General features: G+C 35.3%; 1 protein-coding gene across 6 annotated transcripts in view; it reads right to left on the minus strand.

Annotated features, from left to right (window-relative positions):
• MTDH (metadherin) overlaps nucleotides 1-27,531 on the minus strand; it is a 56,454-nt gene that overhangs the window by 13,105 nt on the left and 15,818 nt on the right. Inside the window, exons 3-9 of one of the 6 annotated variants that reach the window (XM_041768631.1) lie at nucleotides 17,054-17,138; nucleotides 16,154-16,330; nucleotides 14,690-14,755; nucleotides 13,072-13,308; nucleotides 10,494-10,583; nucleotides 8,201-8,299; nucleotides 2,564-2,688 (exon numbers count right to left, since the gene is read on the minus strand). In XM_041768631.1, coding sequence (XP_041624565.1) covers nucleotides 2,564-2,688; nucleotides 8,201-8,299; nucleotides 10,494-10,583; nucleotides 13,072-13,308; nucleotides 14,690-14,755; nucleotides 16,154-16,330; nucleotides 17,054-17,138 — 879 coding nt within the window. The remainder of the gene's footprint in view (nucleotides 1-2,563; nucleotides 2,689-8,200; nucleotides 8,300-10,493; nucleotides 10,584-13,071; nucleotides 13,309-14,689; nucleotides 14,756-16,153; nucleotides 16,331-17,053; nucleotides 17,139-27,531) is intronic. The other 5 variants (XM_041768633.1, XM_041768634.1, XM_041768635.1 and 2 more) reach the window with 5 other exon arrangements.

The raw sequence follows: 27,531 nt of genomic DNA on the forward strand, positions 1-27,531 counted from the left end.
TTACAACTGATGAGCCTACACGGACACAAGATTATCACCCAAAGCCCCTAGAGTTTACCTTAGGGTCGTACATTCCACAGCTTTAGAACAAAATGCATAATGACATCCATTCACCATGCTACGGTGTCTATATAGTTTTACTGCTCTTTAAAATGCCCTACGGTCTGCCCATTTATCCCTCTCTCTTCCTAACCCCTCAACTTTCGTATCACCTATTAACTGTCCCCCTCTACATTTATTTACACCGTTAGTATAAGTCCCATGGCCACCTCTTCCTTTCTCTAGTCTCTATAGATCGGAGGTAATACCATCCTAACTGGATCAAAGGCCAGCCGACAATCCACTCACGCCTAAGGCTCCCCCACCTCTACTGTCAGGATCTTACTCTATGAGCCAAATCTCTCATTTATGTCTAACTTTTACTTGATTCTAGATCCCTTTTCTCTGTGTCTACAGATACATTAAATCACGGGTTGACGAACTCCAAACCTGCCCTGATGCCAGTTTTTGTAAAGAAGGTTCACTTCCTTACTGCTGATGGTTGCTTTTGCACTACTTATGGAACTTTAAAGTTTACCCCGGACTAAAGTCTCTATAGCAAAACTCAAACAACCCTCAACAAAACCCTTCCTGATACTACCACCTCACCTTCATTTCCATCCAAACTTAATTAAAAGAAAAAAAACAAAACTTCTCAACCTACAGCAACATGGTTTTGAGTCCAGGATCTCTAACAAAGCTGCTCTTAATCAGCAGAGCGCAAGCGGCTCACTTCTGTCACCCAGCGCTCTCTTCCTTCAGGCTTTCGTTTCCTCCTTAAAAGCTGGTAGTTTCCCAGATTCCATGTTCATTCCACTGCTCTTTTCAACTCTAGATTTTTCCTGCATATTTCACCTACTCTCAAGGTGCTGAACCACTGTATACTAGGAACTTCCAAAAACATCTTTCTCCCTAAGCTTTAACCTGGCACAAAACCAACTTCTCTCAGGCATTTAACATATTCCAGATGGAGCCAATCATCCTTCCCCCAATTAACTAGCCTTTGGTCCTAGATTTTCTCTGTTGGGAGCACCACTTCCAACTTCCCCAGTAACCCAAGCAAAAATCCTGGAAGTCATTTTGATGACTCTTCCATTCAACTCTAACCACATGCTCTGTTGATTTTATTTCAACGTATTTTTCAAGTCTATTCAGTATTCCACCTACCATTCTTAGTAGTGACTGTCCTGGACTACTAAGCAACCTCTAAACTGGTCTTCCCGCCCCTATTCACATGTGCCTCTGCTCCTTTTCCTACCTGCTGGGCTGCCAGTGTAGCCCACGTAGAAAAAAACACTTTAGCTTAAAATCCTTCCATTACTTATTGGATAAAATCCAGGTTTTAAATACGCCATTCAAGAACCGCTAGCATCTGATCTTTGCCTCCTTCTCTAGTTTAATTTCTAACTGCTCTTTGCTCTACGTGCCACCTCTATCTCTAGGATGCCTTTGCTAAAACTCCTAAGTGCTTCCCTAATACCTAATACATACTGTAACCTTACTTTTATCTGCGGACATGCTGGTCCCCTTCCTCTCCTAACCAGACTGTAAGCTCCTTGAAGGCAGTAACTGTGTCTTATTTATCTTCTCCACTAATACCTGATTCATGGCAGATGTTCAATTAGTATTTGTCAAATACCAACGGCTCTATTACCTTCAGAGCCTCTTTGGCTTTTCACCCTTATTCCTACAACTAGTCAAGTTTTGATCAGTAGCTTTAGGTCTCTGGTAAACACCACTTCCATTTATTTTTCGAAGCTATCAATTTAGTTCATTATCTCCTACCTGATTCATGTAATTGCCTCTTTACCACTTATCCCAAAATAGCTTCCGAAGCTTCTTGTTTTTCCACTGTATCCAGCCCAAATGTTCCTAATCCTATGAGGATTAGGTTATCCTTTGTTTAAAAGCTGTCATCAGGTTATCACTTACAGAATTTCATGAAAATGTGGCAAGGTACGAATCATTCCTTTATTTACTGCATGCCAAGCATGCTGTTAGAGCTACAGACATAAACTCTTCACAGTCCCTTTCTTTAAGGAATACAGCCTAATAGGGTGAGATCCTATCATCAACGGACTCCACACATGTGTACTATTTACCTCTCCACTAAACATTACCTATTTTCCTGCACTGATGTCTTTTTCATGATGTTCTCAGTCTTGTCTGTGCTATGAAGCCTTGCTTAATCTATCATTGGCAACTGATCTATTCTTTGCTAAACACACTAAGAGTTGATATATCACAACTATTATAATAATTCTCTTAAGAGGAAAGGAACTGTATTTTCTGATCAGTGCCTAATAATGCTTTCGACATATCTGAAACCTCAATAACTTTTGGAAAGAATAAACAGTGATATAGAGAAGGCATGCAGGCATAAGGACTGAAGCAAACAGGGTCAGAGTGGCTCAGAAGCAATTCTACCACGGGATGCATTTATAATAGAGAACGTAACCCCTAATAATTCTAATGTAGTTGGGTGCACAGAGAAACAGACATACCCGCCAATGCCTTTACTCACTTTTTGATCATCAGGAATTGGTTCCTGGGACTTTAGCAGTGAAGCTCTTTCTTCATCTACCCAATTTCCCCACTCTTCTGCTGGTGCATTCCAATCAGAGCTGGGATCAGCAGAAGACAGACCATCTAAAATTTAACAGTGTGAATTAGGTATCTATCATTTCTGCCAAAAGCTAAGATGCAAAAACTACAATTCCTTCTGTTGAACTAAGCTACAATTTTAAACTATTGCTCTTCCTTCTTTTTCCCAAGCACATTTTAAGAGCTAGAAGAAAACCCAAAAACGTGATGGTAAAAAAACCAGCTGCTCCACTTCTGCTAGGCACCTCATATGGCTGAGTAAATGGAATTTCTAAAAAAACTCCCGGAAACTTAAGAATTACCCATTTAATTCCACTCTCCCTAATTCCTTGGTGACCAACCTCCTGACTCAGCTCTTTGTACTGTTTATATGTCTAACTTGGTCCGGGACCTGCTCCTTTTATTCCCTTGGCTGTAATATTATATGTATATTAGATACATATAAACTTGGTCCGGGACCTGCTCCTTTTTTTCCCTTGGTCATTCCATTTTTGTACTTGACTTTAGTTCCTAGAATTAGTCGAGCTTATTATACTCCCCCCGCCTGTCCCTTTACCCTCCTTAGGAGCTCCTCAAGGTTAGGGTCTTCCAATCCAAGTCATGACAGAGTATTTAATGTTTTCTTTCCTATTTTTTTTTAATAATTACTTTAAGACATTTAATGGCTGTAACTTCCTCTTTAATACTTAACCTGTACTTTCTTACATTCTCCAGATTATTCAATGCTACTTTTATAATTCCAAAATAGTCAAGTCACTTTCAGGGTTTCTATCTTCTATTCTTGAGAATCTAAGATTCCTTTCTTTCACTCTAGAAGGCCCTGAACTTTACCTCCTTCGCTCATTCTAAAAAGGAAGAAACAATCTTTGGCTTTATCCTGGTTAAGTAGCTCTCAAAGTCAATTCTCTCCTTTCCCTGGATTTCATAAATGCTTCCACATCTACTTCTGCAGCAACTACTTACAGCCAGGTTTCATTTCCAGTGGTTTAAGATGAGAAGGGTTAAGCTCTATTTCTAAATAGTTAACAAGTCATTCTACACTGCTTTGTTGAAAAATGCAACCTTTTCCCATTAATGTCAAATGCTACTTTTATTAACTCGTAAGTTCTTTCACATACACTTCAGCCTATTTCTAGAATCTCTATCCTATTTCACAGATACATTCCTGGGATGGTGCCATATATAACTATAACTCATTTTAGTAACTAGAATGATGAATCTGCCTGCATTCTTATTTTCTTTGCTGTTCTTTTCTTGTGAACTCTATTTTTGTTTAAAGGGGGGGGTATTATTATATACTTCATGAAGGCTCTAAAACCCATGTTTTGGAAGAAAATAATAATCTGGGAAAAGGCTCACAGAAAAAAAAAGAGACAAAATTGTCTGTAAAACATGATCCCAAATTTATATAAGGAAGAGGTTGGAGAAAATAATACAGTAACAAGATATATCTTAAGAGTGGAATTACAGGAATTTCACCTTATTAAGCACTTACTATATACCAGAACTGGAGTGGGGTAGGTGCTAGACATACAAAACTGAGTATAATGTACTCCCCCCGCCAACGTGGAGCTCCTGGTCTTATCTATTCAGAGATGAAGACAGGTAAGTACAAGAGACAAGTACAGAGTGAGACAATCTGTCACAGGGGTATGTAAAGGGAGAAGAGGGGCTAAAACAGTAGAGGATGGCGAGACTGAAAACATAAGAATTTATGGTCTAGTGGGAGAAAAACATGGAACAAGTGATCACAAGTGTGAAGTCTGTTACAATAAGGGAAGTCCACTCCTAAATTTACTACCACGAGCAAGCATCCAGAGGCAGTATTAACACAGGGGTTAAGAGCATGGACCTTAGAGTCAAAACAGATCTACATCTGAATACTGATCACCTCATAACTACATGATATGGGTCAAATTTCATAATCTTAATGGGTTATACACTAACTTCACAGGACTGCTGAGAAGATATTAGATACATATAAAGCAGTGCACAGCAATGCAGTAAGTATTCAATGAGTGGCAGGGATTGTGTTTATGTATCACTGATGATATTAACAATAGAAAGCCCGTTTCTAAGCTATCAGGCATATACATAGCTAAGAATTTGTTTCTTACAAACCTGATAAATCTCTCAATAAGATACACTGAGAACCAACTGCTCATCTTATATTAAGCTTTCATTAACAACACTGTTGGAAGATCTGAATGCAGATTTGGAAAACTCTCCATATGCCAGGTCTGTAAGGTCTTTTCTTATTAGAATAAAAAAGGTTAGACAAGTGGGTGGGCAATATACTGACATATAAACTATTTTCTTAATAAATATGGTGGTGTGGAGGAATAATGGGTAAAAATCTAGTATTTTAGTAACATTACTTTTTTAAAGGCTTAGATAACCAGAAAGTCTGAGGTATGACCACAGCCTATGGTTTAACTTCTGTAAGAACATTAACAGAAGCACAAATCTCTACTGGCTCTATAAAGCTTTATGGTGATTTTTCCAGGTTTATTGATTGGAGGTTTGTTTTGTGTTAACTGAGATCAAACAGAACCACTTTATAAAACAGCAGATCACCTAAACATAAAAGTTGTCACTAGGAGACTTCTCAACAATAATTCTTAAGATTCGTGGGCCTAATATGCTAACAAAACACTTTCCTTTAAGAAACTATGCAGTATAATGTAATTCATTATATCATTTTCTCCATTTATAAACGGAGTAACTTCTCATTTCTCACAATTCTCCCATTACTTTGCCAATATCTTTTCAAAGAGCCCTATTAGTGTCTTTTCAAAATGGTAAGGAATTTATTTAATTTGCTTAAATAATATTTTAGGTTTAAGCATCTCACAGCTAATCTCTTGTTTTACATCAGTAAAAAATTTGCTCAAATGTTTCTGGTCAGAACTTACTTTAATATTAACTTTAATACAACAAAACAATTATGTCAGAAAGAATCTCCAGTGTTCAAACAGACAATACTAAAGAACTCCACTGAGAAGGTGAATGTCGCCCCAGAAGATTATCAACAGCTCCACTGCATGTACTGGGTATTTACTGAATATATTCTTAGTGTTCTATATGGACTTTATCATTGAATTCTCAACAACTGTGGAAGAAGAACTATTATTTTTACAGATGATGAAACTGAAGCAAACCTGTCCAAGGGCTAAGGCTAAGTAAGATTCAAACCCAAGTAGTCTGTCCTCAAAGCTCATGCTCTCAACCCCTTTAACTATGCTGCAGCAAATTCACTCACTCTGGTGTGCCAACAAGAACAGAGTTCTATTCAAAATCTGACTTTTACAGGGGTTATGATGATGTTCTTTTATGATCAAGACAATCAATAAGAGTAACATCTGTCTTAAAAAACGTTACCTTCTGTACTTTAGCATCTTAACTTTACATTCAAGTGTTTGGCTAAATCCAAGGACTTTTTGTCAGATAATGATGTTTATGCCTCAAACCAGAGGGTCAATATATTAATCATATCACACTATTAAATGTAAAGCTAGTGTGTATGTATGTATCTACGTATACATACATACACACATATGTACATACTCTGTGGATTAGTAGTTTCAAATACTAAATTATTCATTTTGTAAATGTAGAAGGAATGATTAAGTTCATGGAGTACTAAAATAAGCCACATTAAAGATGGTAACACAAAAAATAAAAAATCACAGAAAAAAGAGGTTAAAGAGAAACTGGATTTAACAAGACTATCAACAGCCTAACCAATGAATGATGGTGTTTCTGATACTTTAGCTTTCAGTAGAGTCCTGTGGATACATCCTTTTCCTTTAGTCTTTTATTTTAGCAGCCAATCATGTTTTCCACGTTATAAGAATTCTAAAATAGACAAAAGTGGAGTTATTCTATGCAAGCAGGGAAGCCTAGAGCCCTGATGGCTCAGGTGTCTTCCACTTCAGCCCACCGCTGCCTCACTGCTCTTCTCTTACTGTCATTCCTACAACCACCCTTCAATTCTATTCTGCGCAGAGCTGATCATTCTTCCCAAAGTACCAAGACTATATTTTCCAGCACTGTTATTTTCACATCTTGTAATACCTTGGATTTACAGGATGCTTTATAATTTGCAAAAAGCTTTCATGTTCATTTATTATCGCATTAATATCTCACAACAATCTAGAGAAGTAGATATGAGAGATTATTTGCTCCATCTTATAGCTCAATTAATCTAGATTCCAAGATAAGTGAAGTACAAGCCATACGAGGTACGTTTTAAAGTGATGGCTAGAAGTAGGAAATACCTTTTCAAGTAGTACACCAACCCCACCACCCTAATCTTTAGCCAGCAATTCAAGACTTCTTATAGCCTAATCTACCTTTTCATCTCACTTCCCTTAATCTTTAAGAACTGTGCTTCAGCTAATCTACAGAGACTAAGTAGTCGACAGACTAATGTTTGTATTGCACTGCAAGTTTACCTTCATGATTACAATCGTCACTAGGGTAGGACCACGTGGTGGATAAGAGCATGAACTCTGGAGCCAGACTACCATAGTTTGATACCACCACCTCCATTTAACTAGCTGTGTGATCTGAGTGAGATAACTTTCTTTGCCTCAGTTTCTTCATCTGGGAAGTGTGGGGAAAAAAAATCACCTACCTTTTAGAATTGTTATAGGCATTAAAATAAGTTAATAAAATGCACAAGACTTAGACTAGTGCCTGGCACATAGCCAACTGTTCGCTTTTCTTATCACTATTCCTATTGAACACCTGTATATAGTAGTGTAGTGTATAAAGCACTACACTAGGTACCCAGGATGTAAGTTACTGAGAGTTCCTATTTTTAGAGGGTTTAATTTCAACTCTACTTGAAGAAACAAAAGAAGTTTATTTTCTTTTTTGCACTGGCCAAATGGTAGAGAAGTCCACAAGGTAACATATAATTGCTAAATAAATATTAGAAAAGGATTTCCTATAAAAATTCTGAGAAAGTAGTATAGAGGTTTGATGTTGTGGTGGGGGAAAAAAAAAAAACCCTCAGGTTTTTGGATTTTTTTTTTTTCCAAGTGAAGTATAAGTTTTCTGAACATAAAAACTGAATTCTTTTTCCCTTCCTCTTTTTTTTGCCTCCTTAAATAACTCTTGTCTTTAATTTTCCCAAGCAGATTCTACTGGGAATCAGGCTAAGAAAATGGTTTTATAATACAAAACTGGCATACCTCATAAACTGAAAGCCATTTCTATTATATTCATTCTATTATACTAAAACTAAGAAGAAAAACAGAACATTCATGTAAAACAAAAAAATTTAAAAATAAAAAACTATAGAGCAACTGTAAGAAAACATCATGTTTAAATACTGCCTGAATCATGAAAAGTGTAAATTTAGTTAAATTCTACAGTTATTTAATAATCAGTTTACAAGTACTACACATTTGGTATTAAATTATATTATGGCCTAAGAGGTGAAAATTAGGGTTAAAATTAAAACATAAATCATGAATTTAGGGTGTTAGAAAGAAAATTCTGAAACAAAACAAAACAAAACAAAAGCATAATTTTTAAAAGGACATACTTAACCCAGACCATTCATCATCGATATAGGGTTGATTACGGCTAACATCCCACTGATAATCAGAAGTGGTAGAATGAGAAACTGGCTCAGCAGTAGACCCTTAAATGAAAACGAATGCAATAAAATTAAAAATGGAATTTTCTAATGATGTTTCATAACAATAGTTCTATACTTTGCACACGGAGTCTAAATTATTTTTTATTTCCCCTAAAAGGAAAAATGCAGACATTAGAAGAGTTAAGGAAAAGTAGAGTTGAGGGTAATTTCAGATTAAGCGTGATAATCACTTGACTGAATTCACTGATCAGAACTATATATTGTCCTTAGTACCAATCCATTAGTGTTTGTCATTTATAATACAGATTTGAAACTGATTATCTACAAATTTCAAGAAGTTGGAAAAAAGTCGTTTTATTTTTGTTCTTAATGAAATATAGTAAAGCACAAAAGAAATCCTGAAGGTTTCAGGATATGCCTATAACCTGAGAACCTTGAAAGAGAGCTAGAAAATGTCTGAGTTTTCTGGAACCTTCTGCCTAAGAAAAAGTTAAGAAAACATGATTATCTAGAGAGGTGAGACAGAGGGAAGCTCGTGGTTTAGAGGACAAGTTAAGCTCAGGTGCACTTAGAGAGAAGAGACTATTATCTTCTAAGTTTCTTCTGTTTTCATTTTTGGGGAGGAGGCGGGGGGTGAGAATGGGGTCACACAGTCTTTAGAATCTGATGAAAACTGTGATGGACTATATCATCTAGAACTTACATAAAATTTTGCATATAATTTTGGTGGCACAGAAATTCATGGGTGCCAGGTCTAAAACCTCTGTTCTTTAGCTATTAATTCATTTTAGAATGTGAACATAAAGCAGGGATTCTCCATGAGGGATACATACACCCCAGACCTTCTGAATCAGAATTTCCACATGTACTGGAATCCTTGGGAGACTCTGATACTCACTCTGGACTCAGGGCCACTGATATAAAGAAATGGTTAAAAAAATCTGTTAGTAAAACACTTACATGCAATCGAGTTCTCTTATAAAAGTCCTTCCTAGCTTACACATTTTCACCTGGTTGTAGATGATCTTAACAGCCATCCACTAATATAATGGCTTGATACATACTCAAAATAGTTATGTATTTTTAATATAAATTTTAACAAGCAGAATAACCCTATAAATTCACATATAATCAGCATATTAGCTGCTTATAAGCACCACAACAACACTACTGCTATTTCTTTAGCAGCCCATGTTGCTTTCTCTTTCTCTGAATATAAGAAGAGAACAGCATCTGTGTTGTACCAAGTCACCAAATAAAAGAGGCAATTAATTTCTATCTCTGGAACTGAAATGTAGTCTATGAGAGCAGGGGTTGGCAACCTATGACCCATAGGCCAAATGCAAACACTCTTTTTTGTATGACCTATGAGTCAAGATCACTTTTTATATTTACAAATGATTAAAAAAAATCCAAAGAATAGGATTTCAAAACCAGATACAGTTATCTATGTATCCTCTCTGGCTGCCTTCTGGCTACAATGTCAGAATTACATAGTTCCACAGAGACAGTATGACCCACAAAGCCTAAAATATTTATTACTGTGCCCTTTACAGAAAAAGTCTGCTGACCTATAATTCTAGGGACTCCAGACACTGTGGAACTACATAATTAGTACAGTGGGTCCATGAATTCTAACGTGAAAAAAATGTTGCCAACACCTCCCACGTTTATGTAATATTTGTTAAGTAGATATGACTTCTACGTGATTAATAAAAGGCATATCCATTTTTAATGCTGAATTCATAATAGTTTATTAGTAATACTGTATTTTCTAAATCAACAGATACTCTTAAGTTATTATGTGACGGTCTACATAACCGAAAAGTATTAGTTGTAAACTCATGATAATGGGGGCAAATAGAAAGGAAAGAGCAAACTGCAAGTAGAAGTATGGTAGAAATATGTGAGTAACAGAAAAGTATCATGAGCCTGAAGGGAAGGCCTTCTATTTGCATTTGTCTGCCTGCCAAGGAACTTTCAGTTATGTTAGGCCACAGAATCTTCTATCTTCACTACAGAAAGGAACCAAGCTACTGACAGATAAGAATTTAGGTCTTCCTTTCTTCCCTTTTATTAATGCTAATATATAAAGTAATGCTACTTTATGCATCTATTATTTATGTCGATAGCACGATAGCAGTACTTGACTCAATTATTTTTCAAATAGCGAGAGCTAAAAAGAATTGAAACAGAAATTCTTTTGTTAACTAAATGAAAGACTGTTTTCACATACCAGAAACAGCAGAGTTAAGTGTGAGAGATGCAAAAGAAGCAGAATTCTGTTCAGAGGTATTCATTCCCCTATCCACACTAGACCAAGCAGCTGTTAAAATAAAGAACGTCACTTGGAACCTTCAATTTGCAAAAGAAAAGTTGAAAGATATGTACAGGCTTAAACTATGATAATAATATTTAAAGATAACCTTAGAAATTAGGACAATACAGCAATAGCTACTATTTATTGAATGTCTATTATAGGCCAAACTTTTCATACCAGTGCCTCTAATCCGTAGGGTAACCCTGCTAAGGCTCAATTTCAGAGTACTTAAGTGACTTGCTGACAGCCAGAAAACAGCTGGGCCTTGACTGGAACTTAAGTTTATCTTCAAAGCCTTTCTCCACTTTAACAAGCTACCTTATTATTTACCATCATTATGCTACTACTTTGGGACAAGCACTGAACTTGGTTCTTGACCTTCATTACAGCCAATCCTCATAACTACTGAAACTAGGAAATTCACACAGGTTAAAGAACTAGCCTGATTTCCACAGAAGTTAGTATGTGGGAAAATAGGGACTCATGCCAAATAGGTCTGTTTCAACTAGTCCACACTCATTCTACTATACTTACTATTTCCTCAACATTTTCAAGATATTTCTTACTTGCAAATGAGTATTTTAAAGAACATATACCTCCATGAGACCAGTCACACCAGTCTCTTCTTAGTGATTTACTACAAATCCAGTTTAATATAGTTCTTTCAATTTCAACAAAGGTCCTAATCCACCTAGACAGGAACTCTAACCTGCTGCTTAATTTTATCTGCAGCAAATATTAAGCAAGTACCATCTAATTTATGACCTAACTATAAAAATGCTACATAGCTTTTATGAGTAAACTGCAAATATCTGAAAAGGCCATAGTTTCTAACATTACTCCATAAAATGTGACTATCTTTTGTTAAATATGAAAAGATGCTTTACAGCATTTATGTTTTCTTCATTATTGAAAATGAGGCTGGGCATTTAGGGACTGTCTTCTTCTTCAAGCCAATTTTGATATTTCTACACAATTTCTGGACATTGTATGGAAGAATGAGCTTAAAAATAATTATCAGTAAATGCTACTAACTGCATTCTTGGGGACAATAGTCAACAAGAGTTTCTAGGCTTAAAAATGATGGGAAAAGCAAATAACATTGGAAGAAAGTTTTTTCTACTTAAACACTAAACACTCTGTAGTGTCTATTGCTCTTTCAAATAAAAGAAATAAAACAAAAGTATCTGCAACAAGCACAACAGAAAAAAGTGTATGTTTAATGTACGGAGTTACAACTTGATTTAAAAAAAAAAAACAACAAACAATAAGAGGCCATTAGACAAATGGGCAAAGAACATAGACAATTCATAACATAGCAATGATCAAGAAAGTCGTGAAAAATACTCAACCTCATTAGTGATTTAAAAAGTTAACCAGAACACTTTATGTATTTTTTTGTTTATCAAGTTAGAAAAGATGTATAAATACCAATCTTGGGTCAGCACATGATAATTGGCCCTCATACTGATGCTGATTGTATAAATTAGAACTACTCTCTTAGAAAATATCTTGACAATGTTGTCACAGAGCACTGTATGTTTATACTCCCTTTAACCCAATAACCTCACTCCAAATAAGCCAAAAACAAATACATTCAATGCAATGTTATTTACAATGTTTTTTTAAAAAAATTATCTTTATAATATAGGAATAGTTGAATAATTTATATGCTATGTTTATACAATATATCATAGGGTCTTCAAATAAAAATACTTACAAAGAGGAAAATGTTTATGTTACAAGTGGGGACATAAAAATGCATATCCAAATTGTATTATGTAAAAAAAAAAAAAAAAAACCAAAAACAAAAAACAACTGTACACAGGAAAAAAATAAAAGGTCATTAAAGATTTATAAAAAACAGTGGAAAAAAAAAAAACAGTGGTTGTCATTGGGTGATGTGATAACAGTGGCTTTTTCTTTCTCTTTTTGTAGTTTTCCATATTAAACATGGATTTCTTTTCCATCACACACACACACACACACACACACACCCCGGAATTAAGTTGCTTTTAATTTGATTGCTTTCAACAAGAATAAGCTTTCTCAACTACTGGTCTGTATTTTTAAAATTGAGGGGGAAAATTAATTATAAATAGTCATTTTGCGGACTGAAAAACAGCATCAAAGTGGATGCTGTAAACTGCTTTCATTATTTTTAATTAAACTCAACAGAACTGTTGAAATTAATCAAAAAATCTACTCACATGTTACATTTATAACATCACTAAAAATACACAATTATACCCCTTAACTACACTGATAATCAGAAGTGATAAATGTGAGAGCACTAAGAGGAAGTATTACATGCTATTATTGACTTTTTTAGTTTCCCCTTTGCTCTACGTGAAGGTTGAAGATGAATTAATTATTACTATTATTTCTGTATAGCTTCACTCATTTTTCTTTTTTTTTTGCATTCCTTGAAAATTCAAAAGGTACCAGAAATAAACAACTGTAAGTGAACTTAAAATTTTCTAACACTTCTTACCAATGCCAGAAAATATTGAACGGTCACTCCAACTCCTTCCCCAGTCTTTTCCATTTGCATTAGCATCTCCAGTGTCTTGACCCCAGGCAGATGGCTCACTTTTCCTCTTGCCTGCGGAAGCAGGGGACACGGAGTTCCACTTCTCCTCACCTGCACTGATCTGTGAGGAGAGTTTGACAGACTTTTCATTCCAGCCTCCTCCGTTTACAGTGAGGTTTTCGTTCAATCCTGAAGAAACTTAAAGAAAAGAAAAGAAGATTAAAAACTGATACATGACTCCTTATTCTAAAACTGGGATATTTTCAAATTTCTATGACTGCTTGGTTTATACTTATCACTCATTTTCCCCCCTACTGTCCTGTCCTCTAAACAGCCTGAGCTTTAAAGATAAAAATGAAAACTCTTCAAAGTGACATGACCATCATGGATGACTTTTAATTTAAAAACTAAGGGTAGGCTTGAACTTTATATGTTAATGATGTTTTCAACAGCAGAATGATTTGCTCAAAGAAAGTACAACAGAGCAAACAGGAAAACAACACATATTCTGCTATACTCAGAATACTCACCCACTAAAAATATGAACACTTCTCTTTAGTTATATGTTCTTTTTTACACACACACACGCACACACACAATGTATAATAAGGCAGTGATTCTAAAACCTGGCTGCACATTAAAATCAACTGAAAAATTTCTTGAAAATAGACACTGGAGCCTCAGCCCAGACTAATTAGAATCAGAATCTCTAAGAATGCCTCACTGGCTTGTCAGTAGATCATGTGACTCTTAAATCTTGGGGTTGTGAGTTCAAGACCCACATTGGGCATAGCGATTACTTAAGAAAACAAAAATCAAATCAGATCAGAATATTTGTATGCAGGTATATGTACATATGTGTGTATGTTGTTTTTCTAAGCTTCCTAGACAACTGTAAAGTGTAGCCAGGATTAAGAACCATGGGAATGAAGGAAGCTGACAAGGTGAAAACAAGCCTGAAACAAGAAAGTGCTTTTTCATTTCTCGATTTATATTTTTCAAAAACACTTTTAGTTTCTAGGTAAGGTATACCACTCTACTTAATTCAATCTTTACCATAAATGAGTAAATAAAGTATATTTTTCTAATTGTGAAGCACAGTACACCTTTAGATTGCAGTCCATTTATTGTAAAATATTTGATTTTGCTAAGGAATCAATTTAAATGATCATAGGTATTAGGGCTTTTTCCTCTAATAAACAGGGGTAAAGTCTTTTATCCCATATATGCCTATATTAAAACCAAGTCCTCCCCAACCCCAAATCTTTCTTTTCTGTATTGGCTTACACAATGCAAGCTGGAATAAAAATTGCATATAAACTATTACTAAAAAAATGTTTTTACGTATGGGGAGAGGGAGAAACAACTAGAACATACCAAAGACTGTTAGAAGTGGGAATGATTTTTCTTTTTATCCATTTTCCAAAATCTCTGGATTGTGATTATGTTACTTTAGTAATTAAAACTCATTTCTAAGTCTTTTTTTTTCCTTCTGTATCATTCATGTGAGGAAAGAGACATGTATATAAGTTTCTATTTTGATGGGCCTTCAATTTAAGTTACATGTAATTTCTCTCACCCTGAAGTGTAGAATCTCCTTTTCCAGACTTAAAGTTGCTAACTTGAACATTTAGATGAGAATCACCTGGTTGAAATAGAAATAAAATTTATTTAATACTAAATAGGCCACACTATGCACATTAAATTAGGAGTTAACAAATTAATTTTTACTTGTTAATTTTAATAACTTGCTTCTTCAAGTACTAAATTCTTATACTGGAAAAGAGTCAGTTTTACAACATATCTAACATGTCCTTAAGGAATTGAATTCTATAGTTAGCCTATTCTTAGTCAACTAAAATGGCAACATAGGACCTGGAAAATTGTTCAAGTATACGTAGAGTCTGCTGTTCTGTAAGGCTTATCAAGATTCTTTTAAGTAGGAACTGGAGAACTGGGGCTCTGTAATTGGATTCAACTTTGCCACCTCTCAATAATACCAGCTGCCTTTTCAATAATCCTGGAAGCAAACACATCCAACTTAAGAACACTGCCAGTATTTGGGACCAGGACTTAGGAAATACAGCAAGAGGTACGATGTTACAACAAAGATACCATTTCTCTGACACTAAAAAGCATAATGATTACAATGTATCAAAAAACCAGCATGACAAAGGATTGTGCTAGCAAGGAAGGCATGCACCAAGACAGTGAAAAAGGGCCACCAACGGAAAGAAGCACTAAAGCATGGCTAATATGTAACGGTGAAAATGCATAAATAGAAGCCACTGCTATACCAAAGCAATAAATTCTGGCAAGTCATCAAGCAAAAAAAGTAAAAGATAACAAGGCTAAGAAAGTGGTCTGGAGACAAATGCAGGGTAGGCAATTAATAAAAAGGAGGAAGAAAAGTCAATGTGCAAGTTGAAGAGTACCCTGACTGATGTCTCCAGGGTAAAAGTGACGGCAATGTAGAGCTACTAAGAAGCCATCAGTATTGGATAGTGTGAGCACTTTAAATACATGGGAAGAACATTAGCTCAACAACCTCTGAAGTTCCAGTCTAGTTTATCAAACACCTATGGCATTCTCAAAAAGTCAGGGTGATAAGAAGTCCAGACAGAGCCTGCACTATCCAGAACATGCTTGTTTCATCTTGGAATGAAAGCACTCAACATGCAGAATGGTGACAAATAATTTTATTTAGTAAATGTCCCATCCACTATAAGAAATGGAGATGTAAGAGAGTTGGGGCAAAGCAATGCACACAAGAAAAAAAGGCAACATCATTTTCTCATGTGACTCAAGGCAGAAAGGCAATTTTAACTTAGCAGGCCATTCATTAGGCAGTAGTAAGTAACAAGTAACACTGCTGGTTTTCAGTTAAACCAATACATGGTCCACAGTGCTCTCACGAAGAAGGGTATATCAGCACAATCATGTAAGCAGTTCAAAATAGCCAAATTTTGACGTAATGATATTTTGTACATCTGATTAAAAGGAGCTGGATTTGATGTATGACTCTTATGTTCCACTAATATACCTTTATTCTTCTTGGAACCAACAGGAAATGATGCAGTTGTAAGTTGCTCGGTGGTAACTGTGATGGTATTTTCTATCCCAGGGATAGTTGAATCCAATGAACCAGAATCAGTCTGCACCTTATCACGTTTACGCTGCTGTCGTTTCTCTCTGTGACTAATTTTAGTTTCCCAGGCTCCTGACATAGCCCCAGAAAAAAAAGTGTTATTCAGTAAAGGGGAAGACAAAAAAAGCTGTAGTTTTGAGGAGGGAAATGGGGCGGGGCACATAAAATATCATGATAAATTTAGAGAGTAAACTAAAAGCCAAGACTACTGATTATATTAACGTATCCTAAGAATTTATTCTAATCCCAGTATGTTGTTTTAGGCAGCTAACTGCTATTTTTATTTATTCTGGTCATTTTTATCAACTCTGTCATCTATGAATTAGGAGAAATAATAGGTAGGTCATCTTGTATATCTTTTTATCCTGCTGGAGAGAATTGAAAGTGTTATAAATAGTTACTAATAAATGGGTTTACTTGGTGATTGACAATAAGGGGCTTCCTCAAGAATTTTGTACACAGCCTTCTAGGGATAGTATATTTATAAACAAGAGGGATAAAGTCCAAACCATATTTCTGAGAAACAAAGACAAAAAACAATTGCTCAAGATACTGAGCTAGACCTTAAATTTCAAGGTGGTTCCCTTCAGGAAAAACACTATTAGATCCTCAAATAATTTAGATTTTTTAAAAAAGTGTTTTCTAACAAGGTCACAGATCTACACAGTAAAATCTGTAATTATTAAAATAAAAGCTAGATACAAGATCAAGCGACACAAATGCAGCTTTTATATAATGCACCATGGTAAAAAAGGATTTAAAATTTCTCTATAGTCCTTTCACTTGCTCAAGTACCTTCATCAACTTCCTTTCCATCATGGCGTGAACTGTTTTGCACTGCTTTAGCATCTGATTTTGATTTCTTCTTATTTTTCTTTGACTGAAAGTAAAATAGAATGTTACTTAATATTTCATTATGTTTTTGAAAAGGTAGGAGTCAGTAAAATACATAATGAAATGTATGATGCTGACAACCGAAAAATTTAATGTTTGATTAAAAACCTTAACATTAAATGGCAATAATAATAATAGGTCACCATGTATTGAGTGGGTTACTCTGTGCTAAGTACTTTACACTCATTTTCTTCTTTATTCCCTAAAAAAAACCAAAAAAACAAAACAAAAAAAACCCCTCACTAGAGAAGGTATTATTTCCATTTTAGAGATGAGGAAACGGAGACTTAGAGCTGTTAAATATTAAACAGGCTGTCTGGGATCACATTAAGAGTTAGTAAATGGTAGAGTCAAATTAGGAAATAGGTCTATCTGGCTCCAAAGTCTGTGCCCTTAGAAACATGCTACCCTAACATATCATAAACAAGGTACTATAATATAATGGGTTCAGAACAATAAAATAAAAATCTACTGCTAATGTTCAAAAATAAAATGATGCACTGATTATTGGTGTTTGGATTTTATAAAACACTTGTTGGAATCCCTATGGTATAACAAATTAGCGAGTCAACTATACAAAGCAGGTAATATTTTGTCAGTTTCAGAGCAATGTGAAAATACCTCGGATTTGCATATGGTAGATGTTTAGTAATTCATTAAAGAAAAAAATACCTACACGCACGCAAGATATGGATATTCTGAAATAGCCTTCCAATTCCCTTCTGCCAAAATTTTCTCCTTTCAAAAGTTCATTAAAACTTTATAAAGCCATGATTTCTATACTTAGATTAGTGCTTCCTGAAGAGTATTAACATTCAAGAAATAGTGATTTTATTTATTTATGTATTCATTCAACTATTTATTGAGATTGGCTACATATGTATTCTTGTACACTATCTCTAAGTTTACCACCAAAAAAAAATTTTATCTTGATAATTAAGTCTTTTTTATGAGTAAAGCAGTAAATGCTAGTTTGAATAAGCAATAAACGACAACTCTGAAGAGTGATTAAAAATTCTTTGACAACAGGAGTATGTAAGAAACAATTCAAAAACAATTTTTTTTTATATTCCCCACAGTTGACTTGTACTTGTTTCTTTGCATGTTCTCATCAACACATACCATGTTTCATGTACTGCTTTATTACATCTACCAAGCCAGGCTCACATTCACTTTACAAAAATTGAGATATCATCTACATACCATAGTATTTACCCTCTTTAAATTCAGTGGTTTTTGTATTCACGGTTATTCAATAGTTGTACAACTATCACCGTTATCTAATTCCAGATTGCTTTCATCATCACCAAAGAGAAATGTGGTTCCTATTATCAGTCATTCCTCACCACCTTTCTCCCAGTGGCGTCCACCACCAATCTACTTTCTGTATGTCTGTCTCTCATATCCACTCTCAAGTAAAGATAATACACTGAGCACTTTTCAATTACAGCCTAGCGTAGGAGTCAGCAAACTTTTTCAATAAAGGACCAAATAGTAAATATTTTAGGCTATGCAAAGCATATATAGTTCTACACGTAGCAATTAATTGTACAACTCTGCTGCTATAGCATAGAAGTAGCTATGTGCAATATATAATTAAATGGGTATGACTTGTGTACCCACAAAATTTTATTTACAAAAACAGGCACCTGGCTGGATTTCCGGAGCCAGAGTTTGCCAACCCCTGGTCTAGAGCAGCACTGTCCAAAACAGAAATATAATACAAGCCATGTTTGTAACTCAAAACTTCCTAGCACACAGGTTAGAAAGTTAAAAGAAATAAGTAACATTAATTTTAATAATATATGTAAAACCAACAAGTCCAAAATACTATCTCAAAATGTAATTAATATAAAAAACTATTAAGAAGATAGTATGAGAAAGAGTGCTAAGTAGCCATGCAAGCAGCTGCTACATTGGATAGTACAGACCTATAGAAACTAACTAAAGTACACCCTTTTTACAGATAAGAGAATTGAGACCATAAAAAGATTATATAAATTGCCTGATTAAGGTTATTAAGTGGTAAAACTGGAACTAAAATTCAGTTCTGACTCTAGATCCTGCCTTCACAAATACTCTGCTATGCTGTCTCTCTATATTGAACTCTAAATACAAACTTAATCATGTATTAGCTATGTGAGATTTTGGGCCAAGTAGTTCTAAACCCTCTTTCCCAACTGCCTTATGCGACAAAAATTCCTAACCTCACATAAGGTTCTTTTAAGGATTACATAAGATATGAAAGCAGGGATCCCTGGGTGGCGCAGCGGTTTGGCGCCTGCCTTTGGCCCAGGGCGCGATCCTGGGGACCTGGGATCGAATCCCACATCGGGCTCCCGGTGCATGGAGCCTGCTTCTCCCTCTGCCTGTGTCTCTGCCTGTTTCTCTCTCTCTGTATGACTATCATAAATAAGTAAAAATTAAAAAAAAAAAAAAAAGATATGAAAGCAGACTGCTAACTATGAAGCAGTATACATAAATAAGACTTTTTCAAGGAGAGAGCGACTATGATAAAAGGATAGAAATTATATTCACATTGAAATACTGTCATTTGTCACTAAAGTGAAATCTGGAGAAAAATAAAGACAACTATCTTGGTTTTAGGCTAGGTATTGTTTGATTTTTAGTTACCTTTAAAAGTCACTAATCAAAAAATCACGCTTACTCAGATGAGACTTAAGAACGTATTATAAAAAGCGTTAAAATAAATATGCATACATGCTACTATTTGCCCAAGCCATCCTACTGAGATAAAACACCTTACTACAGTTAACACTTTTGAAGGAAACTGCAAATACAAAGTTCTGGCTCCCTTGTTAACCACAGTTCTTTCCCCCCATTTTTTGTCAGACTACCATGGAGCTGGCCTTAGCCTTTCTTGATTGGGCAGCATGCAAGAAAAATTTATTAAATACCTACAATATGCAAAGACATACACTCCAAAATGTTTATTTGTATATTTTGGAAGGCTATTACACATATCCTACTACAATAATGTATATATGTATAAAACCTATTTTTTTTAAGATTTTATTTATTTACTCATGAGAGACAAAGGCAGAGGGAGAAGCAGGCTTCACACCAAGGGTCCAATGCAGGACTTGATCTCCAACTCCAGGATCATGCCCTGAGCTGAAGGCAGATGCACAACCACTTAGCTACCCAAGTGCCCAAAACCTATTTTTAGTGGAAGCAGTATAATTGAATATGCTTCATTACTTTTTAATAATCTTCTAAATTCATGCATTTTAATACTTTAATATTTTTAATATTAAAAACTATCATACCTGACAAAGGTACTGAGATCCATTTAAATTAAGGCCATGTTTACTAAAACATGACAGTAATTTTTCCACCTTACCTTCTAATTCTAAGTATGCAAAGGTTTTTGTGGATATGCAGTCAACATACAGTTGTTGTGTATGGAGTACATACATCAGTGGATATGTACTCGACACCAATATTTCCTGCAATTGAATCTGATGGTTTTACTTTATTTTGGCATTTTTAACAAATGGATTCACTAAAAAGACTTAAAAAAATTTTTTTTAAAACTGGTTGTATTGGGGCGCCTGAGTGGCTCAGTCTGGTTAAGCAAGTGCCATTGGCTCAGGTCACGATCCTAGAGTCCTGGGATTGAGACTGGCTTCCTACTCAGTGAGGAGTCTGCTTCTCCCTCTGCCACTCACCCTGCTTGTGCGCGCTCTCTCTCTCTCTCTCTCTCTCGCTCTCTCAAATAAATAAAATCTTAAAAATCTCCTCCATTAAAAAAATAAAAAACTGGTTGTATTGCTATCACTTATATGGATCTTTCTAATTAACCCAGTCAAATCTCAAAATTTAACTCTATGAGGCAGATGCTATTATTTCCACCTTACAGATGAGAAAAGGGAGGCACTGAGTGATCAACTAACCAACCCCAAGATCACATAATTATTACATGCCAGAGCTGGGATTTGATAAGCATGCTCCAGAACCTTTCTGTTAGAAAACTACTCCCAAGCTATTAAATTATGCAGATATGAGAATTTTCACAAATAAATAATTTTTAATAACAAAACACACAATGATGTAAACTTCTCAGAATATACTTTTTTTTTTCTCAGAATATACTCTTGATTGCATGAGTTTCTTAAAAGAAAAAAAAAATCAGCCACCTTGTGACACATCTGTTAAAGTTTCCTTAACACCGAAGGGACAGATTAGTAAGCACAAATTTTTCCCAAAAAGATCTGCTAAGTAGACAATCACTTGTTATTATAAAAAAGATCAACACATTTAAAATGCTTGAATTTTAGTAAAAGAAATATGTGTGGTTCATTTTTTAAGTTGGTCAGCTTTACAAAAGTGTTTTGAGAAATATAGTCAACGAATCTCTTCTTTGTACAATAAAAGATGATGACTTCCACTTTGCCCTTACTATAACTTAAAGGCCTTGTTTTCCAGTTTGTAGTCTGGCTTTATACCTTTTTTTGCCACCATTGATTTATAGAAATAATGTAGTGAATGAATTTCATGCATGGTACTATCTCTATAATTGTATTTCCCTACTCCCCAAATTTTATTTTTTTTTAATTTCATTCCAGTTCACACAGGCCTTTCATCAGTGGTTTTAATTTACTTTTTCCACACTAAAAAAATTTAAATTAAGTGATCTATTCTTGAGAATCTACCTTTGTAGGTATTTTTTTAATCTTTAGTAGTTCACAAAAATAGTTCTTTATGCGTTTCATTACTGAAATAGAATATACCAAGTTCTCCAATGTCAGAATCATCTGTACATTTTTCCAATTTGAAATTTGCTCTGCTACTGATTTACTCAATTCATCAGCAATGTTTTTATGCTGTACCCAACAGTAAATACTGATAAAGAATGTGTTCTGGTTGATTGTCATATTGTTTTTTGCAAATTTTATTCATGGCAGAAAAGAAAAAGTGTTTTTCCCCCACATACGTTTTTCCTCCTGTAAGTAACAAACCTAAAGAATGCCTTCTAAGCATTCATAATTATATTTATTTAAATTCTGTCTTATTGGGTACTGCATAAATAATCACCTTTAAAAATGCAGAGGCCAATCTTCACATTCTGAAGGCTTAGATATCCTGCTTATTTAGACAGTTTCAGAATATTATTAGCTAAAATCTCAAGGCACAGTATAAATGGGCAAGGTTTCCTACCAGAAGTAGAAATATATTTCTATTTCAAAAATCTTCCTTGATGAATTTTTTGTGACCAACTTCTCACCAGGTATGATTAAATGATCTTAACCTTATGATATGGTTGACAAAGGTCTCGGTAGGCATAGCAATCCCCACTCAATTTTTCTAATTGTTTATTTGCATTCTTATCATCCACAATTTGCAGCTTCTTAGCAGCCTGTTCTCTAAAGGTTAGTCTAGTTTAAACTGGGTAACACAATCAAGTAACCCACGGAGTTGAGCACACATCAAATGCAATCTGTCAAAATATGTTAAGAGAAAAGAACAAATGAGAGTAGCCTTTTCATTACCACTTCCCATTCTTCTCAGGATCTGGCCCATGTAGTGTCTTACTACCCTCTAATATTCCAAATGAGGATGCCAATGACTAGCCATACACTAATATGGATAAAGCTTAATTTGTTTTAATAAAAAATGAAGTATAAATACAAAGCCTAATATTTTCCTCCTTCACATCCCAATGGATCTTCTTGTGTACTCCAGTGTGAAGACAACAGTCTTAAAAAAGTACATGCTGAAGTAGTTCTAGGGCTACAAGTAATATGCATTCAAATTCACAGAACTTAAAATATCATAAAATTATAAACTGGTTATTTAAAAAAGACACAAAAATGACTTCCACAGATTAGCTCATCTTTTACCTTTGACTTTTTTTTTTTTTTAAGATTTTATTTATTTATTCATGAGAGACACACAGAGAGAGAGTCAGAGACACAGGCAGAGGGAGAAGTAGGCTCCATGCAGGGAGCCCGACGTGGGACTCGATCCCGGGTCTCCAGGATCACGCCCTGGGCCGAAGGCGGCGCTAAACCGCTGAGCCACCCACCTTTGACTTCTTAACATGAATGAATATTTCTAATATTAGACAACACCCAGAAATAAGTGATATCACTTATTAGAGCAACAAAGGTATATAGTAGCAGCAAAAGTAGATCTACTGAAATGGCTAACTGCTTTTTTGGGCAGATTTTGCTATTTTAAGGAATTGCAAAGTATATATATATATATATATATATATATATATATATATACATAAAGCAGAGCATAGCTAAATTCATGCTGAAAAGATCAACTTAGGGAGTATAACTTAATATTTGTATACAGTCATAAACTAACATTAAGAGAGACACTGTACAAATTTTAAGGGAAAGAATACTTTATTTTGCAATTAGTTATGTATACCAGGGTAAGCAGTCAGATTCTAAATGTAATCCTTACTCAATTTCTTAATTCTCTATTCTGGGAAATACTGGTCCTTAAAATTTTGGCAAACTGACATATCTAATATTTAAAGCCCTATAATTATCTAAAGCCGCTGTTGGTAATGTCAGGATTGGTAAAGGAAATAAAGCCTGGAAAAGAGGAATGCTGAGTATTTCCTAAAGGTTAGAAGCAGATACTGTGATGCTTTTGTGTGCAGACAAGTGGCTAGTATGTAAGATTTTCCACTAACTCATGGCAAAAACTCTTGTTTTCTGAGATTTTTGTTCTTTCTCTTTCCATTATGTCAAAATTCCTTTTTTTCTTTTTGGTAATGATGACAGTGGTGGTTTTAAAAATGTATGTACCTAACAAAATTAAAAGCAGTTAGTCAAATTTGTTTTGAAAACTTGAAACAACCGTGACTTGAAAAATCTAAAACTACTGCATTAGGATCAATTTCATCCACTTTGTGCCTAAACAAATACGGCTAGTCCCTATACTGCTGCACATTTAGTACTATTTATTTTTCTCACCTGTCTCAAACATGTAAACAAGCTCGGCGTGGTTAAATGGCAAAGGATAGATGGTCCAAAGAGCATATTACTTAAATTTATGTATACCATCAGTTCCTAATCTTAGTAACTTGGTGACACAGTGTAAGGATGAGATTTAATTATAAAAAATGTCACAAATCTGTTTAAAAGGAAAGTTACAATTGATGTTCCCCCTTTTCTGGGGCGGGTGGTGGTGGTGGTGATGGCTAGTGTTCATGTAATTTAAACTAGAGCCAAGACTAGTCAATTCACTACCATTCTGATGCATTTTCCTGAATGCAAGGAAGGAGCAGGATTGCAGGTGCAGGAAAGTGCCCACGACTTGCACTTGACCTCTTTCTCCTTACCCTGTTGAGGTATATTTTTGTTTACAGCTCTTAGCACAACCTGATATGAGAGAATATATTTGCTTGTTTTTAGTTGTCCACCCGCCCCCGTTTTATCTACTATATTCCTAGTGCCTAGAATAGTGCACCCTGCAGACAGAAGATATTCAATTAATAGTTGGTTAATCAATGAAAGAGCCTAAAAGTAGACTACATTACATATGGCTTTGTCTGTCCAACTCTCACTGTCCCCAAAATAAAACCCCTGGGCTATTATATTTGTATACTCAATCCATCATCCAAACCATCCATATTTAAAGTATTTAAATATGTTTAGCGTGAGCACATGAATTATGGTACACCATGTAAGTAGCATGGCTATCAACCCAGAATCTTAAAAATTTACAAGAAACCTTTCTTAAGAACTTCTAAATCTAGTCCTGAACTCTTTTCCCAGATATGGTTCTCGTATTTCCAATAGCCTAATAAATTAATTCCACTTGGAGACCCCATTTTTACCTCAATCTTAGTGTTTTAAAAACCAAATTCATTATTTCACTGTATTTCCATCCCCTCTTGCCTCATACAACTACAGCATCATGGAAAAATGATGGGCTAATGTAGAAGTTTTGGTTCTGGTCTCACTCCTGCTGTTTGTCAGGAGTTTAGACAGAAAATTCTAGGCGCAGAAATGAGGTTTCTCTGGTAAGATACTCCCTCCTTTATAGAAAATACTGTATTTACCTTAAAGAAATTGAAAACTAATTCCTTAGATAGGAACCCAAGATAACGAAGCTACAGATTTTGGGGCATAAGGAGCCCAAAAGGTCAAGAGTCCAAGACCTACACAATTAGACTCAAAGCATTCCAGATAATGAAACGCTTGAAGGAATCCAAAAACACTACATTAGGAGTTTAAAACAGAGTTTCAGCAAAAAATAAGTCAGGCAGTAAATATTTTAAGCCTCTGTTGCAACCATTCAACTTTGCTGTTTTGGTACAAAAGCAGCCAAAGACAGTAAGTATGTAAGTAAGTGTGGCTGCATTACAATACATTTTCAAAAATAGGCAGAGAGCTAGACATGGTAAAAAGGGTCATGGTTTGCCAATCCCTGGTTTTAAATTAGTTTCTAAGATGTATTTTAGAAGGTAAACCATAAATGTATGTAAGCTCACTGGGCGTGCAGGTATTCTCTGTTTTCCTAAGAGCTGCTATACCTTACACTTGCTTAAAACCTATGCGGTCTTGGAATAAGTTTGTGTTTGGTCTTCTAAAAGACAGCTCAGTTTGCATACCTGCTTTTGTATTTAATTTTATTGCGTGATACATTATTTGAAGCATATGAAGGAAATCTGGCTACATACACATACATACGTAACAGGAAAAAGGAGGATTGTCTTAATAATTTTCCAGATAACTGCATCATTCTTTAATATTACACCAAAGATTAGTGATTAACAGGGACTGGGGCTAGGGGGAAAGAGGGGAATATGGAGCATGACTGGTAATGGGCACAAGATTTCTTTTTGGAAAGAGGAAACGTTCAAACACACTGTGGTAAGAGCCGTACAACTCTGCAGGTACACTAAAATCATACACTTCAACAAAGTAAAATTTTATAGTAGATCTTAAAATAAAGCTGTTTAACAAAACAAAAGACAGAAAACCAATGTGTGTGTCCTCAGGGAGGGTAGGGGTAGGAAAAGAGACCTGAATCACAGGCAGGGCCTTTAGGTTATGGTTAAGATTGTGGAAGAAGAGGGGCACCTGAGTGGCTCTGGTAGTTAAGTGTCTGCCTTCAGCTCAGGTCATCATCCCAGAGTCCTGGGATCAAGGGTCTTGGGATCCAGGCTCGTGTTAGGTTCCCTGCTCAGCAGCGAGTATGCTTCTCTCTCTGCTCCTCCCTCCTACTTGTGCTCCCTTTCTCAAATAAATAAATAAATAAAATCCTAAAACACACACATACACACACATACACACACACACACACACACACACACACAGATTGTGGAGTAAGAGCAATGAGAAGTCTTGAAGGGTTTTAAGAGAAGAAGGAAAAAAATATTACACCAAAATTTGTCAAGTGGGAGTTTCTTAAAAACTGTTGCAATGTGGAATCTGTATTGGTGAAGTTTCCCATACTCTATTGGTCTATCTTGCACCTTGAATGAATCTTTTACCCTTGCCTGATTTTGTAACATGCAAGCATTGCTCATTTGGAAAGTACTGGTTCAGTGAGTTACACACATCTTCTACAATGTTAAAATATTCCACTGTATAAAGTATTTTTAAAAATCATGTTTCGTTGGCGCTCCTCCCTTCGGCCCAGGGCGTGACCCTGGAGACCCGGGATCGAGTCCCAGGTCGGGCTCCCTGCATGGAGCCTGCTTCTCCCTCTGCCTGTGTCTCTGCCTCTCTCTCTCTCTCTGTGTCTCTCATGAATAAATAAATAAAATCTTTTTAAAAAATAAAAATGTTTTTAATATCCTAACTGATCTCATCAGAAATTCTTTAAGCACTGGGATGCTGTCAAACTCATGGTGGCAGATACAAATTTTCCAAATTTCTAATGTTCACTTGGAAATATATCATTGTATCATTTGCAACAAATACTGTTATTCTCCTTGAAGTGACAGGATCATCTTGTTTTTGAGAAAACAAATACCCAAAGTCTAAATAACCACAGCCTATCAGCTCTTCTTTCAAGTTAAGATGGAGCAACATGAAATAAATGGCTAGTCCAGACTGTAACTCAATTGTACAGGTGTTTTTCCTCAAGACAACCACTCTTCTTCAGTACACAGCATGCTGTATGCATACTTCCCATTTCATCATACGAAATTATTAAAAAGCATGTGTTTAAAGGTCATGATTTAATTAAACCAATAATGATCATTTTTGCAACCTTATTAAGGACACTCTTAAGTGAAATTGGCTTTTTTAACTGTGAGTGGATTGCAATAAAGATTACAGCTAATAGTAATTTGTAGTAGTTACTATAGTAAACTGTCATGATTTGTGCTAGAAGTCAGCAGTTTTACCTGCTATTGCTCTTGTACCATTCACGCATAT

This window comes from Vulpes lagopus, chromosome 9, assembly GCF_018345385.1.
Source record: "Vulpes lagopus strain Blue_001 chromosome 9, ASM1834538v1, whole genome shotgun sequence".
Taxonomy (NCBI): Eukaryota; Metazoa; Chordata; class Mammalia; order Carnivora; family Canidae; genus Vulpes; species Vulpes lagopus.